The following is a 16,833-nucleotide window of genomic DNA, read 5'->3' as shown; positions in this document are numbered from 1 at the left end:
AAGGTCTCATCCAGCCCTAAATATATGATCCTGTGACCCAGATCATACAATAGTAAATAGCAGAAGGAGGATTCAAACACTGGTCTTCTTATTCCACAAATACAACAGTCTATCTACTTCACCTGCTGGTCTTTCCAACTCAAATGCCATCTCTCCCATGAGGCCTTTCCTAATTATCCTGGTGGGCAACAACCTTCCACCTAGAACTAGCACATACCTATCAGACTGTTATCACATAGCAGGTGTTTACATTTCTTTAATATACTTGTAATGTTACATAAAATAAATGTTTGAGATGTATCCTTCTATTAAACTGTGATCTCCATAACCATAAGGACCATGCCTTACCTAAATATTAACCCCTTGAAATTAATACAACAGGCATATAATAAACATTTGTCAAATGTACAGTATTTGGCATGCAAGCTAAGTTTTCTGCTAAAGACCACCAAGCAGAACTCCTTTAGTTCTTAAGAAGCAATATGGTTGGATGCTATCTATATGATCTTAGCTAAGTCCTTTAACCTCCATAGGTCTCCAGAGAAAATTACCTCTATAGTCTCTCTGAGTTGGGAACCTATGATCCTGTGATCCTACTACAAGAGAGGGAGAGTGGACAAGAGTTATTTCCTCTATGCATAACCACTATAGAAAGAGATCACATACCACACACAACACTTTCTAGGGAGTCAGTTTTCAGGTAAGTGTGTGTGATTCATACTGTCAGAAAACTGTTTTCTTCCTTTGGCTCTGTTATGATTCTGTTGATTTAGTTCCTGCCCTTACCTGCCTGAAAGTCTTGCTATAAAGGACCCCACAGACCGCTGAATGGTGGGTGGTAGACTCTTCCTTTATTTTCCAGGTCCCTTCCTGGGTCTCCAGATAGCCCCTAAGAATTCCAATCTGTGCATGAGGAGAGATGAGACCAACTTTATTTTATATGGGAGTTACCAGTCAACAATTATTTATTATATGCCAATCATTGTGCTAGTTGCCAAGGATATAACAAAAATAAGACCATCCCTTTCAAAGAACTTAAATTCTATTAGGGAAAATAACATATACATGGATAAGAATAAACAAGGGATTAATAAAATGCACACTCTGAGAAGTCTGAACAAGGATAAGAAGTACCTACCAAATAACCAGCATTACTTAGTGAGTGCTCATCATATATATCTCAAGTTGAACCCTTTACTTTTTTTTTTTTAGGTTTTTTTGCAAGGCAAATGGGGTTAAGTGGATTGCCCAAGGCCACACAGCTAGGTAATTATTAAGTGTCTGAGACTGGATTTGAACCCAGGTACTCCTGACTCCAGGGCTGGTGCTTTATCCACTGCGCTACCTAGCTGCCCCTGAGCCCTTTACTCTTTCCTAGGGAATGTGGAAGCAAGATCTATGATATTTTCTTCAGACATATTAGAGTAGGAAATACTCCAGGCTTGGAGTTAAGCAAAGCCATTTGACTTTATCACTTACCAAGAGATGGTATGTGGTATAATAATGCTGTATTTGAAGTCATGAGGTCTGAGAATCTAATCCTGGTTTATTCCTTCGCTGCTTGTGACCCTAGGAAATTCTCTTTGGGTTTTTCTGGGCCTCAGTTTCCATAAGTGTAAAGTAAGGGGATCTGATTAGATTGTTTCTAAGTAGCCTTCCTTCTAACTTTAATAACCGATGATTTTTTTTGACTATTTATGGATGTAATTTAGACTCCCTATGCCTTCATTTCCTCATCTGGAAAATAGGGATAGTAACACTTGGTATTACCTATCTGATGGGATGTTTAGAAGAAAGTACCCTAGTAAACCATCATGCATTACAGAAATATGAGTATTTTTGTTATAATCATTATTCTTGTTGTTGCATTCTCCAAACACCAAGGCTCAATGATTCTCTAGTACTCAGGTTTAGTCCTCCTTTCCAAAATCCCTATCCCTAGGTCTTTGTATTGGATGTCCCCCATTTTTAATCACCTCAGTTCTTCTTCATAGAGTCCTTCTCTTTCTTCAAGGTTACTCAAACACCTTCTATAATGAAGCCTTTCCTTACTCCTAACTTCTAGGACTCTTCCTTGCATACAATTTCTGTGTATTTATTCTTTTGATATTTATTCTGCATGAATTTATATATGGACTAATTTTTTCCTGGAAACATACATATATTGTTTCATTCATTGAATTTGTATTCCTAGCACTTTAGTATGATGTGCTTAATAAATTACTTTTTGATTGACTGAGCAAGCAGCTTGTACCCTTCTATAATTAAAATTAGCATTTTCTATGTGTTTAAGGACTTCATAAAGCACTTTTCTATCCACCACCTTACCAGACCAATAAAAGGTTAATAATAAGACAAATAATAAAGGCAGTTGGCATATATATATATGTGTGTGTGTGTATATACACATATACACATATACACACATATGTATACATGTATATAATTAGATATATAGACATATTTATCAATAAATATACATATCTTTTATATAAATTATTTACATATATCTTTATGTGATATATATAATTTGTCATATATCTTTATTTTTATATATTATGATATATTTCTATATAATATAATTATATATTTCTGTATAGCATGTTATAGTTCTACATAAATAATTATTTTAACTTCTTTTATACATTACTACATATGTGAGTGAGTGACAGTATGTATGTGTGTGTGTCTGTGTGTGTCTGTGTGTGTGTGTGTGTGTGTGTGTGTGTGTGTGTGTGTGTGTATGGCTTACAAAATACATTATTCTCATCCAATATTTACAACAATCCTAGGAAATAGGCAGATTATCATCACCATTTTGCAGAGAAATATGAAGCCTTCACTATGAATAGGAAACTCTCCTCTGGTGCTTTCAATTACTCTCTATATTACTCTTAAGATACTAACCCTAACTGGCACCTTGAGTGATTTGACTTTTCATGTATCTCTCTAGATTGACCATGAGTTTCTTACCAGCAAGAACCATATTTTGTATACTCCAGAGTACTCAACAAATTGTTTTATATACTTGGTACCAAGAAATGTTTTGTTGTTGGACTGAATTTTTTGTATCAGATTGCTGTCTAGAATTGGGAAGATGCCAATGTAGTCAGAAAGTAGTCCAATGATGGGACTGAGGAACCCAGGGAAATCTATGAGATGATGATGATGATGATGTTTGTCCTTTGTTCTAAAAAAAGACCATGACATCAGGGAGGTGATACCAAGACAAGTAGTGAATTGGATTTGAGTGAGGGGGGGGGGGGGGTGCTGTGCTAAGTCACCAGTCTCACTTTCTCCTGCAGAGTCATCTGGATCCAGTGGCCAGATATGAATCAAGATGACTGGAGATAGTCTTGGTTGTGTGTCAAGTGTCTGAGACTTAATTCGAGCTCTCATCCTCCTAATTCCAAGTACTCTATCCACTGCACCACCTAGCTGCCATTTCAGTACCTTTCACTTGACTACTCTACAAAACTTGAGTGCTACTCCCCGTCAGGAAGATTATTCTGCCTATCCCAATGGATCATTCCCCTTTTATCTTCAGGCCTTACTTAGCACTTTTTCAAACCTCTCATGTCTTTATCACATGATATTTTATGTTGTAACAATTCATATAAATGCCTTAATGCCCCTTCTAGATTATAAACTCTAGAGAGAAAACAATTTTTTTATCTGAACTTCAAATCTCTCTAATGAAAGTGCTCATACAACAGTCTTTTAATAAGTATCTGCCAGAATTAAGCAGTTTCTGTTCAAAATCTGTTATCTAAACTTAGATTTTATTTTTTTTGAATCTTGATCTAATGCTTTTGCCATGTTAAATCTTGTGATTCAAATTTCACAACTTGAACTTGTGATTGCTACCTGCTTCTTCCTTTGGAGAGATAACACTAAAGATGCAAAGAGAACTGTATTTGAAGTCAGAAGATCTAGGTTCAAATCCTGGCTCTGTGATCTTGGGCAAGTCCTTTAATCTCTTATGAGTTTGTTTTTATATCTTTTTGTGGGGGGAGAAGAGGGAGCAGATGAAGTCATCCCTAATATCTCTTCCAAGTCTAAGTCCTATGATCCTAGACTATCTCTTATTAGTTTTTTGAGGAACCAGGAATCAATGAGTTAAGAAGAAATACCCCAAAAAACCACCCTATGTCTCCCAAAAAGTAATTCAAATTAATTAAAGTCAAACAATGCTCCCAAAGTTTGTCACTCACCGAATAGGAACCACAAATAAAGGTATCATTGGCATTGTGAAAGTAAGCACTGGTAATAGGATGGTTCCCCAGGGCAAAATATCTCCCTGAAAAGGACTGGAAACACAGAAAATTGTGTATATCCCAAAGACGGATGTTCTGAGGAGGAAAAATATACAAAAATTAGGATTAGGGCATAGATTATTTTGTTGAAAAGTTCCGAAAAGTAAGTTGGCAAGTATTATTTATCCCTATTTTTTAGGTAAGAAAATGAAGTTCAGATTCATTCAGGAGATCTAGAGCTAAAGGGAACTTTAGAGATTATCTAATTGAACCCCCTTCATTTTGAAGAAGAGAAAACAGAGACCCAGAAAGGTGAAATGATTTAGTTAAAGTCATATATGCTATGAAGAGGCAGCAAATAAGATTTGAACTCAAGTCCCCAAATTTCCAATCTATTGTCATTTTCCTTTATCCTGGGTGCTTCTTCAAAGTTAAACAACCCAAACACAAGTCCTAGTATATCAATGGTAAAAATGATCATGAGGAGATACAGTATACAGCCCTCAAACCATGTCCTCTCTTCCATCATGATGAAGTATAATATGGTAGTTAGAGCTGGGAGCCAGGACTCCTGATTAACACCCTAGGAGGCTTTGGTTGAGTACTTTCCCTTCTTCTGAGTCTTAAGTTTTCTCTTCTAATACAAAAAGGCATTGTATATCTGATTACTAAAATCCCTCAGACACACCTAATAGTCTATGTCCTATGCCAAAGCTGTGCCAAAAGGCAGGCCCGGCTTGTGTTAGGACAGGGCTTAAAGAGGACCTAAAAGCCTAAAAGTATTTCCCAAAGGAGCTCTCTTTATGAGTCTGCCATGGTGTCTTTTGACACCTGATCTAATACTATTTCCATTATACCATGACAAGATTAAGCATGTTACAAGTCAAAAATAAAAATATGGTAACTGAGATAACATTAACCCATCAGTATACCAGGTTCACATTAACCTGCAATTCATTACTCATATGAATAGAAAGGAAAACAGGCTCCTAAGTGCTTGGGTGAATCCTGGGAATTTATGAGACCTAGACAATCCTGAAAAAAATATGAGACAGTGGCAGGAACTCTGATTATGAATTCTGTATTCAAACTCCCATGTAAGCCACCAAGGTCTGGGTGACTTTGAAGGGGTTTTTTTTGTCATGTGATTTCATTACTTACCCCCGATAAAGGGTCCCCTCTATCAATGCTGCCTGGGGCAACAAGAGGTGAAATGATGTCCTAAATGTTAGAAGACTGAATGTGGCACAAGAAGGACTTGAACCCAGTTCTTCCTAACTCTGGGGCCAGCTATTTTTCTGCTATACCACAATGCCTCTTCTAGGGACTTATTTTATTTTCTTTTTCTAGAAAAAGGATAGAGTTAAATTCTATGATCGCTAAGGGTTTCCATATCTCTAAACTTTAGATTATTATTATATTACATTATACAGAGAGGGGCTCTGAACAATCTGGTAGAAGGAAGAAAGGTCTGGATATACCAGGGAGGAAGACAATGAAGTACAACTAAGGATGGGAGGGACCAAATACCAACTTCACCTAGAGCAAACTCTGCTTTTAATTCAGTGAATAACCTTGAACGAATTTTTCTAAGGTCCCAATTCTTTAAAATGACAAAGACAAACTCTAGATTTTGCCTCCAGAGACCTTTCCTAGGGAATAGAAGAGGGGTTTGGATGGAGGCTGTCACTAAGGGAGACAGTACTTTGTCTTTGGAGATGCTGATGATGCAGCTGCTCTTTCCAATCACAAGAATGTGAGTCACCGATGTCTGGTGCCCCTTCATCTGCCACAGAGGCTTGTTTATGAAGAAGGGATTCCACAGGAGAATGATCGGATCATAACCACCTGTCACTGTGGTTTAAAAAAAAGGATCAGTTTAAACATGTAATAGATCTCTAAAATAAGGACTCTTCTTCTCTAAAGGTGGTGAGACTTCATTTCTCAACCAGGAAAGGAGGCGAGGAAGGAAGAAAGAGAAGAAAGAAGGAAGAAAGGGAGGGAAGGGGAGAGGAAGGAAGGAAGGAAGGAAGGAAGGAAGGAAGGAAGGAAGGAAGGAAGGAAGGAAGGAAGGAAGGAAGAAGGAAGGAAGGAAGGAAGGAAGGAAGGAAGGAAGGAAGGAAGGAAGGAAGGAAGGAAGGAAGAAGGAAGGAAGGGAGGAAGAAAGGGAGGGAGGGAGGAAAGGGGAGGGAGAGGGAGAGAGGGGAGAAGGGAACAGGAAAGGAAGAAGGGAAGGGAGAAGGAAAGAGAAGGGAAAAGATGGGGTTAAAGATGGGAAGAGGAAGAAAAGGAAGGAGAGGCACACCTATTCTATACCAGACACTGTGCTGAGCACTCTGCAGTATTATTTTATGCTCCCAATAACCTGGGAGATAGGTGGTATTGTTATCTCTGTTTTACAGTTGAGGAAACCATATAAATAGATGCTAAATGACTTTCCCTTGGTCACACAGTCTGCAGGCTCAGTGCTTTAGGGACCCTAGACAACCTCACTCTTCATAGTCTCTGACTGCCTGACCAAGCTCCCAGAAAACCTGTCCAAATTCTCTTTCCAGTTGTTCTCCCAAGCCCTATGCTTTGTCTTTCTCCCCAAGTCCTCTTTCAATTTCCTTCCATAATCCTATTCTTTTTTCCCCTTGGAAGAGAGGTAGCATATTCTCTCTTTGTGTCTCTATCCAAACACATCAAAGGTTAAGTTTGCTTTCTCATCCTCTTTTAGCACCTGGCCAAATATATCCAATCTTCTCCAATGCTTGACTTTAAAACTAATTTACTTCTAAATATGTTAAGTTGTGCAAAAATCTATTCAGGTCACTTCTTTCCTCAAAAATCTTTAATGGCTCTATAATGAATAAAATAATGAGTGAAAGTCCAACTCTCTTTGCCTAACACTCAAGGCACTCCACAATCTGGCTTTATCTGTTATGACTCCTTTCCCTTCCCTATATCCTACACACGAACTAAACTCAACTACTCTCTAAGCCCTGAAAAATGCATGGTCCTGCCCAGCCCTCATGTCTTTGCCCATGCTATTCCATATGCCTGTAATACATTATTCTCCCTATATATTTACTAGTGAAATTCCTCACCCATACCACAATAAAGTCTAATGGGCAGGACAATCAAATTTTTTTTTAATTAAAAAAATAGAAGGAAATAATGTCTCAGCTACATAAATGAAGGACATTTTAATCAAAAATTAATAATTAGAAACAAAGCCAATTGATTTGATGACATAGAAATAAAACAAAAAATTCTAAAACTTAAACAGATTCAGGTAAATATTTGCAATATATGAGAACCCATCTGACATCTTGATCCTAATCAGGAAAAGAACCTATAAGGACCATCAGGCTAATAATACACATTCTTCATTTGCTACTTCTCAAGAAACAGGTTTTAACAAAACCAAGTCATATGGTTGGCCAAAAAAGGCAAATAATGAAGTAGAAAATACAAACTGCTGATTACTCAAAAAAAAAAGGATCAAATTTCCTAAAAGCCAGAGATATGTACATAGGAGTACTCCTTTATTATACCCACTAGAATGACAAAAATAGAAAAACATAATAAAATCTACAGACTTCAGGGGTATAGAGAAATAGGCTTTCTGATATGTTGGTGGTAGTCCAACAAACATTTTGAAGAGCAAGATATCTAACATCAACTATATGGTGACCTATGGATCCCTCTCTCTTTTGGAGATATCCCAGAGCCCCACTTCATTCTCTTGAACCAACATTCTCTTGCTAAGAGCCTATCTACCCTGACAATACTCCTCAAGACCATCCAGGCCTTTCCATTTACCCTACTGATATCCTATATTGCTGTTACCTGACTTTTCCATTTACCTTGAACTGAACATAAACATGAATGCTCCTCTATGTGATATGTCAATTAGAATTTGAGTTCCTTGAGGAAGGAAATATACCTAGATTTTCTCTTTGCCCACCTAGGACAAACACACAGTGTTTGGCATATAGTGCTTGACTTTTCTATTCCATCACAAAATTCATCATCCCTTCCAGCCCAGCTGGATTTATCCAAAAATATCATAAAAAGAAATTAGGATTAGCCCTCTCAAAAAATATTCTTAGATGCTGTAGCAGAAAAAAAAATTGTTAATTTGTATGTCCAAAAACTGGAGAATAGTTGCATGATGGCATCCATGGAATGAGAAAAGCAAAAGATAGGTCAGAGAGCAGAATTTCAAACAGACCAGAAGCATAGACAGAACAAAAATATGTTCTTAGCTTGGTCACTGTTTTATAGACATGTGTGTATCAAATATTGTGTGTGTGTGTGTGTATATATATATATATATATATATATATATATATATGTTCTAAATAAATATAAATAATTTGGCCCTAACTTATTAAATGCTAAAGTTTTGCAAAATTTTAAATCCTTTATTTCATTGATTTTTATTGATTTTGTGGTTGATATTATTCATAATTTTTAAACTTGCTAACAATTCTTTAAAGGTCAAATACCTTTTTCTTCATGAAACCTTTCCTGATTCTCCCCTACCCCAGGCAGAGAATTAACTTTTCCCCTTTAGACCTCAAATTACATTGTTTGTTATCCCTAATTTATGCAATAGTTTATTATAAGCATCAGTATTTTTTCCCCCTACTAGACTAGAATTCCACAGAGAACCTGTCTTATCTAAATTCTTTCTCATCTCCAGCACCAGGAGGAGCTCTGATTTTAAAGTGCTCAATTGAATTTCTTATTTGAATCCTAAGGACCATGATGGAGTTTGCACCTCTGCCCAGATAAGCAAGTCTCTGAGAAAAAAAGGAATAAGGGGGTTGATTTAAGAATTGGAAGGAGGATAGAAAACATTTTGGCCTTTTTTCCCCCTCAAGTCTTGCTTTCAAGGGAACATTAAAGTCTGATGATTCCCTTCTACCAAACACAGTCTTCTCTTTGGAGCCATTGGTGTTGTCCTGTGCAGTTCTATTCATCACACCTCATTGAGGGAGGTGGGTTGATAACAGAGAAGAAATATAGGGAAACTCACCAATGAAGTTCTTGTCTGGGCAGTAATCGAAACAAAGAATTCCCTTCCTATGAGTCATTATGGAGGTTCTGAAGCATAAAAGAAAAAACTAAGTTATGAGCAAAGATGCCAGATGTCAACAGTATTACTACCATTATTGCTGAGGAAGATTAAAAAAAAAAGACAAGACATGATCCCTTCTCTCAAAGAGTTTACATTCTAGCAAAAGAAGTGAGATATTATATGTATATATTCATATATATGTACATATATAAAAATTATTACAAAATTTCATAATGACAATATTATAAAATATAATGAGGCACAAAGTATGTAAGATCAAGGAGAAGGAAATAAATTTAATTTTTAATTAGGGCACTTCATGAAGGTGGTAGCATTTCATGGAGAGGACACTAGGAAGAGAAATTAGCATAGGATTTTGAATATAGTAAAAACTTAGTAAACTTTTGCGGGATATAGAAACAATCTCTTATCCTGGCATTCAGTGCCACCCTCTTACCTATTTACTTAACATACTCTCATTTACTACACATACAAGTTTCAACTAAATTGAGTCACTCAGCAAGTCCCTGATGTCATCCTGATTTCTCCTGACTTCATATCCATATCACACACTGTTTCTAATCACACACTCACACATTCTCACACACACACACACATACACACCACACACTTTCCCTTCTCTGCCTGCTAGAATCTTTCCTTCCCATTAAAACTCACCAGTTGAAAGTTCATGACTCTAAGGGGGCAGCTAGGTGGCGCAGTGAATAGAGCACCGGCCTTGGAGTCAGGAGTACCTGGGTTCAGATCCAACCTCAGACACTTAATAATTACCTAGCTGTGTGGCCTTGGGCAAGCCACTTAACCCCATTCATTTGCCTTGAAAAATCTAAAAAAAAAAAGTTCATGACTCTAGCTCCACTAAAGATTGAACTTCCTTTATCAGCTCAAAATGCTTGTTTGCATGCCTACATTTCTTCTCCTTTTCTAAATAGCAGAGCAAAAGGTGCACAACTTTTTTGAGGTTGGTCCCTCTACCTATAAGTCCTCCACCTCATTTCCTTTCATCTGCTTAGGCAATTTTATCCTTTAATTTTCTCCTTTCTCAACTGAATTGGAGAAGCTTCCTCAGTGGGATATCCCTCTACCAGAGAAACCACCTATTTAAATCAGTATAATAAGAAAGAAGAAAATATCAGCAAAACAATTTTTAAATTATACAGAAAAAAGAGCAGAATGAAGGTCAGAAAATAACAGAGGCAAGCAGGACAGCTTTGGGACTATTGTATTAAATTTCACATATACTTTATAAAAAAAACAAACTCCCTGAAGGTGTCATCCAATATGCCTGTTGTGCCAGGAGCTTAAGGCTGGTGGATCACTAAAGCTCAAGGAGGGCTGAGTTGCACTGGGCTTAGCCAATCAGAGGTCCACACTAAGTCTGGCATCAGCTTCAGGGCTGGAGAGGGGATAAAACAAAGCTGACTGATGGAGAAGCAAGCTGGCACAGATTGGAAAAATGGAGATCAAAGCTCCTATGACAACTTATGATGTGATCAGGCCCATGAGCCCATGAGTCCACAACATTTCCAATCTGAGTGAGATAGGAAGAACAAGTCTTAAAAACAAAACAAAAACAACAAAAAATACCCACAACTCAAGCTGTATATATAGTAGAGGTCCACATAAAATTCTTCTCTTTTCTCTTCTTCTTTGTATATAGAAATTATTCATACTTGTAATATTTTTTCAAGTAAATGGCAATAAAGAATTTCTTTAAAGATCTCTCATCAATATTTTTTCTCACCCCCTCACTGGTTCTGTTAACAAAGATGAAAAGATTTTTTTAAATCTCCTTTCTGAAGTCCCAAACATTCACTTGATTGTCTTAGCCTAGCTTCTATCCTACTCTTCCTCTTATATCCACTGTCAAACTCTAAGGTGGGATTATTTATCTCTGTGGCTTCTAGCTCTGCCATCACCCTCTCATTCTTTAACCCTTCTACAAGAATTTGAGTAACTTCTGTTTATCTGAAACTACATTCCCCAAGGCCATCAATGATCCCCTTCACTGTCAAGGATAAAGAGGCTTTCCTTAGACCTTAGACCTTGACCTGTGTTAGCTTTTCACACTAAAAATAAACCCTTTTTCATGAATCTTTTCTTCCTTGTTTTCTGAGATACTGCAACCATCCTGCCTCATGGGTTGCCCCGGTTCAATGTCTTTGTTAGGTCCTCAGCTCTCCTCTTCAACATTCTTTCCCTCAGTGATGTCATCAGTCTCATCACTTCCACTATCACTGGAATGTATGACCACTTACCCACATATTCCCACCACCATCAATCCTGTTCCCTTGAAGTCCCTCTTTCTCTAAAGCCCAACTCAGAATATGCCATTTAATCCATCAAGTCTTTCTTGAACCATGCCCTACACCACCATAAGCCAAGTCAGAAAGGGTATGGTACATCTCTTCCTGCTCACATTTCTCATAACACTCTATCAGGGCCTTTCCCCTTAAAATATCTCTCACCCTACCCCCTTCTATACTAATTCCTAAGTACTTATCCTTCTCCCCATTAGACTATAAACTTCCTGAGAGTAGGGTTTGTATCATCAGAACTATCTCTTTACCTCCAAGATGCAAATCCAGGAGGTACTTAAGAATGTTGTTTATTGAATTTATTATTGAATTAAATTAATTTCAATCAAATAATTCTATAACTCCCTGGGTCTCAGTTTCCACATTTATAAAATAAAAGGGCTGAACTAAATATTTAAGGTCCCTTACAACTCGATCTATGCTTCCATGACTTCCAACCAGAAAAGATCTCTTCTTCATTTGAATTTTGTAGTACTCTTATCTACTCTTATGATTTCCTAATTCATATTACAGCTGCGCTTATGTCTTATTATCCCTAAATAATCATAAGGCCAGTAAGAGCCTTATGGCATCCTCATAAGCATATGGAGGGACAACATCTGTTAAGTATGAGACAGAGAAGGTTCATGTGATAACTGAAAGAGCATCAAGCTTTGGAATTGGAAGACCTAGATTTAAATTTCAGCTATATTGTCATTTCAACCTTCTGAAATGCCTTTCTATAAAATGAAAATACTTGAGAAGCTGTGGAACATAGCAGATAGGGAGCTGACCTCAATGTCTAGAGGGCTTGGGTCCCACCTCTGCTACATACCGCCAGGCAACTTGGTCATACTAAGAGTCTAGAAGTCAAAGAACAAGAGCACAACTGAACTGGAGAAGCTTTCTCAGTGGGATATCCCTCTACCAGAGAAATCACCTATTTAAATCAGTATAATAACTATTATAATGATTAACTTTTGTAAATATTTGTTGACCTAATATGTCCAGCCCTGTCTCATTTTATGCCCTTTAGAAAGCAAGGGCAGGGAGGGCAGATCCAAGGTTTCTGAGCCAGTCCCACTGCATGTGGCCATGACAGTCCAACACTTATTATTAATCTTGGCACAGACCACTGCAGGTCAATTAAAGCTTAACACTACCACCTACTGGTTCATATTCTACAATGCACTTATAATTTTGGCACTGATTTTTCAAAGTCACCAATGATTTTTCCTTAAAATTCATTTCAACTTTGAATTGAGTTGTTATATGTGTATCAATGCTTCTATAAGCCTAGAACTATGAAGAGAGCTTCTGAGAAATCAAGGCCTATTGAATATAATAATAACTACAAATGGATAGAAATCAATCAAAAAACTAAAAATTTTTAAATGATAGTTCAATTTGGGTGGTGTTTTATAGTTGAATAAGGTTTTCACAACAATGCCATAATACAGATAGTACAAAAGTTATTTTTCCCCTCTTAATAGGAGTAGTCTATTTGATTTTTGTCCTTCATTATCGAAGATCAAAATGACATCACTATGTTTGAGATAAATTACAGTGTATCCAGCTGGGGCTGACCAGTCCAATCGAACTCAGAATGCTCTACCACAAGTAGGGCATATCCATGTGGGGTGGATACTCTAAACGTACATATGTCAGGTTTCTCCTTTGAACTGCTTCAATTCTGCCCTTCTCATAGAGCACAGCCCCCTCATTGATGAGGGCACAGCACACTGGACAATAAATTCCAAAGTTCTTATGAAAGACCTTCAAGGTATCTCAGTATTACTTCTTTTGACCCCCTTGTGAACACTTGTCTTGTGTGGACTCTCCATAGAATAGTCTTTTTGGCAAGCATACATCTGGTAGTCTAACAATATGACCAGCCCATTGTTACACTCTCAGTACCAGTGTTGGAATCCCAGATAGTTTAGTTCAAGAAAGGCCCTCAACTGGGGCGGCTAGGTGGCGCAGTAGATAAAGCACCAGCCCTGGAATCAGGAGTACCTGGGTTCAAATCCACTCTCAGACACTTAATAATTACCTAGCTGTGTGGCCTTGGGCAAGCCACTTAACCCCATTTGCCTTGCAAAAAAAACAAAAAAGAAAAGAAAGGATCTCAATGTCTGATATCTTCTTCCAAGTGATCTGTAGCATCTTTCTAAGACAATTTAAATGGAAGCAATTCAGTTTTCTGACATGATACTAGTAGATATCCAGGTTTTACAGGCATAGGGCAATGGCTCTGTAGACCTTCAATTTGGTAGTCAGTCTAATACTACTTCTCTCCCACACTTTTTTTCCAGAGCCTCCCAAATACTGAGCTAGCTCTGACAATGTGAGTGTCAACCTCACTGTCAATGTGTACCTCCCTGGAAAGAACACTGGTCAAGGTAAGTGAACTTGGCCACAGTTCTGGAAACTTCATTTGCTGTAATTGGTAGTTCCACACATGGCTGAAGGAGCACCTGAGTTTTCTTGGTATTAATTGTCCAAAATTAGCACAAGCAGCAGATAATCAATCCATACTTTGTTGCATCTCAGCTTCAGAAACTGCACTGAATGTACACCATCATCTGCAAACAGAAGATCATGCACCAATGCTCCCTCTACTTTGGTCTTGGCTTCTAATCTTTTCAAGTTAAAGAATATGCCAACAGCATGGTAGTTGACCTTGAGGCTATATTCATCCTCAGTGACAGTATGTCCTAACATGGCTGAAAATTTGGTAGTCAGTCTAATACTACTTCTCTCCCACACTTTTTTTCCAGAGCCTCCCAAATACTGAGCTAGCTCTGACAATGTGAGTATCAACCTCACTGTCAATGTGTAACTCCCTGGAAAGAACACTGGTCAAGGTAAGTGAACTTGGCCACAGTTCTCGAAACTTCATTTGCTGTAATTGGTAGTTCCACATATGGCTGAAGGAGCACCTGAGTTTTCTTGGTATTAATTGTCCAAAATTAGCACAAGCAGCAGATAATCAATCCATACTTTGTTGCATCTCAGCTTCAGAAACTGCACTGAATGTACACCATCATCTGCAAACAGAAGATCATGCACCAATGCTCCCTCTACTTTGGTCTTGGTTTCTAATCTTTTCAAGTTAAAGAATATGCCAACAGCATGGTAGTTGACCTTGAGGCTATGTTCATCCTCAGTGACAGTATGTCCTAACATGGCTGAAAACATCACGCTTAAAAGCAAGGGAGCAAGGACACATCCTTGTTTTATTTCATTGGTGACTGGGAAATCTCAAGAGTATCGTCCACTGTCCAGAACCCAGGCAAGCATACCATCATGAAATTGATGTACAATAATAATGAACTTTTCCAAGCAACCAAATTTTGACATAATCTTCCATAACCCTCACAACTCAGGTATCAAAGGCCTTGGTCAGATCTACAAATGCATTCAGACCTCTGTTCTGTTCCTGGTATTTTTCCTGGAATTGTCAAGCAGCAAACACCATATTGACCATTCCCCGATACTTTCTGAAGCCACATTGGCTCACAGGGAGGTGACCATCTTCCAGTTGAAGGATGAGAAGGACACTGGCAAGAATCTTACCAGCAATAACTAAAAGAGAAATATCCCTGTGATTGCCACAGGACAATCTATATTCCCTTTACTTTTATAGAGATGGACAATGAAGGCATCCTTAAATTCTTGAAGAACAACTTTTTCATGTCATATAACCTAGAAAATTTCAGTCAGTTTTTGAATAAGCAATGGGCCCCCCACTTGTAGATCTCAGCTGGAATAGAATGAACACCAGGTGCTTTGCCTCTTGAAAGAAGCTTAATGGCATTCAAAACTTCTTCAGTTGGAACTTCAGCTAGAGACTGATTGATTTCAACTTGAGGTAAAAGGTCAATGTCTTCTTCATTGATTGATGATGGTCTGTTAAAAACACTAAGGAAGTGTTCATCCCATCTCTCTAGGATCATTTCCCTATCATTAATCAATGTGGATCCATCAGCACTCAGTAGTTGAGATGCACTATAGATTTTTGGCCCATATATTGCCTTCAGGGAATCATAAAAGCATTTTGGATTATTACTATCTGCATAAAACCGAATTTCATCTGCCTTCTTACTGAGCCAAGTATACTTCATCTCTCCAAGCTTCACTTGTACTTCAATTTTGATGTAATTAAATGTTGCCTTCTTAAAAATGGATATGTTTTTCTACTGGTAAATCCTATGGAGCTCTCAATTTTCATTTAGCAGCTTCTGTATTTCCCCATCATTTTCATCAACCAGTCTTGTTGTTTCAAGTGTTCTGATACAGATGAGAAAATGCAATACTGTACACCAGATCTCTGAAAGCTACCCACTCTTTCTCTGCTCCACTATTGCCAACTGTGTATTGGTTCAGTTTTCCCTCTAAGTTAGCAACAAATTTTCCTGCTCAGAGAGACACTAATCTCTTGACATTAATTCTTCTGGTAGTCATTCTGCCTTCAAGTGACCACACTTCACCTTTGTCACTCACATTCTGTTTCTTCTCTCTACATTCACATAGTCTATTAGATGCCAATGCTTGCTACGAGGGTGCAGCTATGAAATTTTATTGTGTTTAGTTAAACAAAAACAGTGTTTGTAATGAGAAGGTCATGAGATACCCAGTTCTTCAGTAGAAGGTGACCATTGCTGTTCCAACTCCATTCCTCCCAAGGACTCCCTGCCATATCTGGTAATTTGAGCCTACTGTACCATTAAAGTTACCCAGAATCATAAGTTTATCCTCTTTTGGTATATTGATGATAAGGGTCTCCAAGTCTTCATAAAACTTTTAACTTCATTAGTGTTCATCATGGTAGGAGGATAAGCACTGATGATGGGGGCATGGCATTTTCCTATGGAAGTGGCAATCTCATTGTCATGAGTCTATCATTCATTCCTCTTGGTAGGCATTCAAGAATGTTGACTTATATAAGCTCTTATTGCAAAATCCAACTCAGTTTCACAGTGTTCCCCTTCACCATGGCCACTCCAGAAAAACATATATCTGGCTCTGACATCAGTAAGTTGGCCTTTGTTTCACTCAGGGTTGCTATCAGGATATGATACTGCTAAGTTCTCTCACAAGAGCTATTTTCTTTCAGGTATCTTAGATCTTGTGCTGTCTATGATTGTGCACATGTTCCATCCACTAATAGTAAATGGAATCTTCT

The 16,833-nt window shown here is 37.8% G+C and overlaps 1 protein-coding gene across 4 annotated transcripts in view; it reads right to left on the bottom strand.

Annotated features, from left to right (window-relative positions):
- The window catches only part of EFCAB8 (EF-hand calcium binding domain 8), a 115,968-nt gene that overhangs the window by 50,566 nt on the left and 48,569 nt on the right, over positions 1–16,833 (bottom strand). For all 4 annotated transcript variants that reach the window (XM_074211886.1, XM_074211887.1, XM_074211890.1 and 1 more), the window contains 4 exons: positions 9,286–9,353; positions 5,962–6,110; positions 4,215–4,352; positions 787–903 (listed from right to left, as the gene is read on the bottom strand). In XM_074211886.1, coding sequence (XP_074067987.1) covers positions 787–903; positions 4,215–4,352; positions 5,962–6,110; positions 9,286–9,353 — 472 coding nt within the window. The remainder of the gene's footprint in view (positions 1–786; positions 904–4,214; positions 4,353–5,961; positions 6,111–9,285; positions 9,354–16,833) is intronic.

The sequence above is a fragment of the Macrotis lagotis genome, chromosome 1 (assembly GCF_037893015.1).
Source record: "Macrotis lagotis isolate mMagLag1 chromosome 1, bilby.v1.9.chrom.fasta, whole genome shotgun sequence".
Lineage (NCBI taxonomy): Eukaryota > Metazoa > Chordata > Mammalia > Peramelemorphia > Peramelidae > Macrotis > Macrotis lagotis.
Note: the sequence above shows the minus strand (reverse complement) of the source record. Positions and strands in the feature narration are given on the sequence as shown.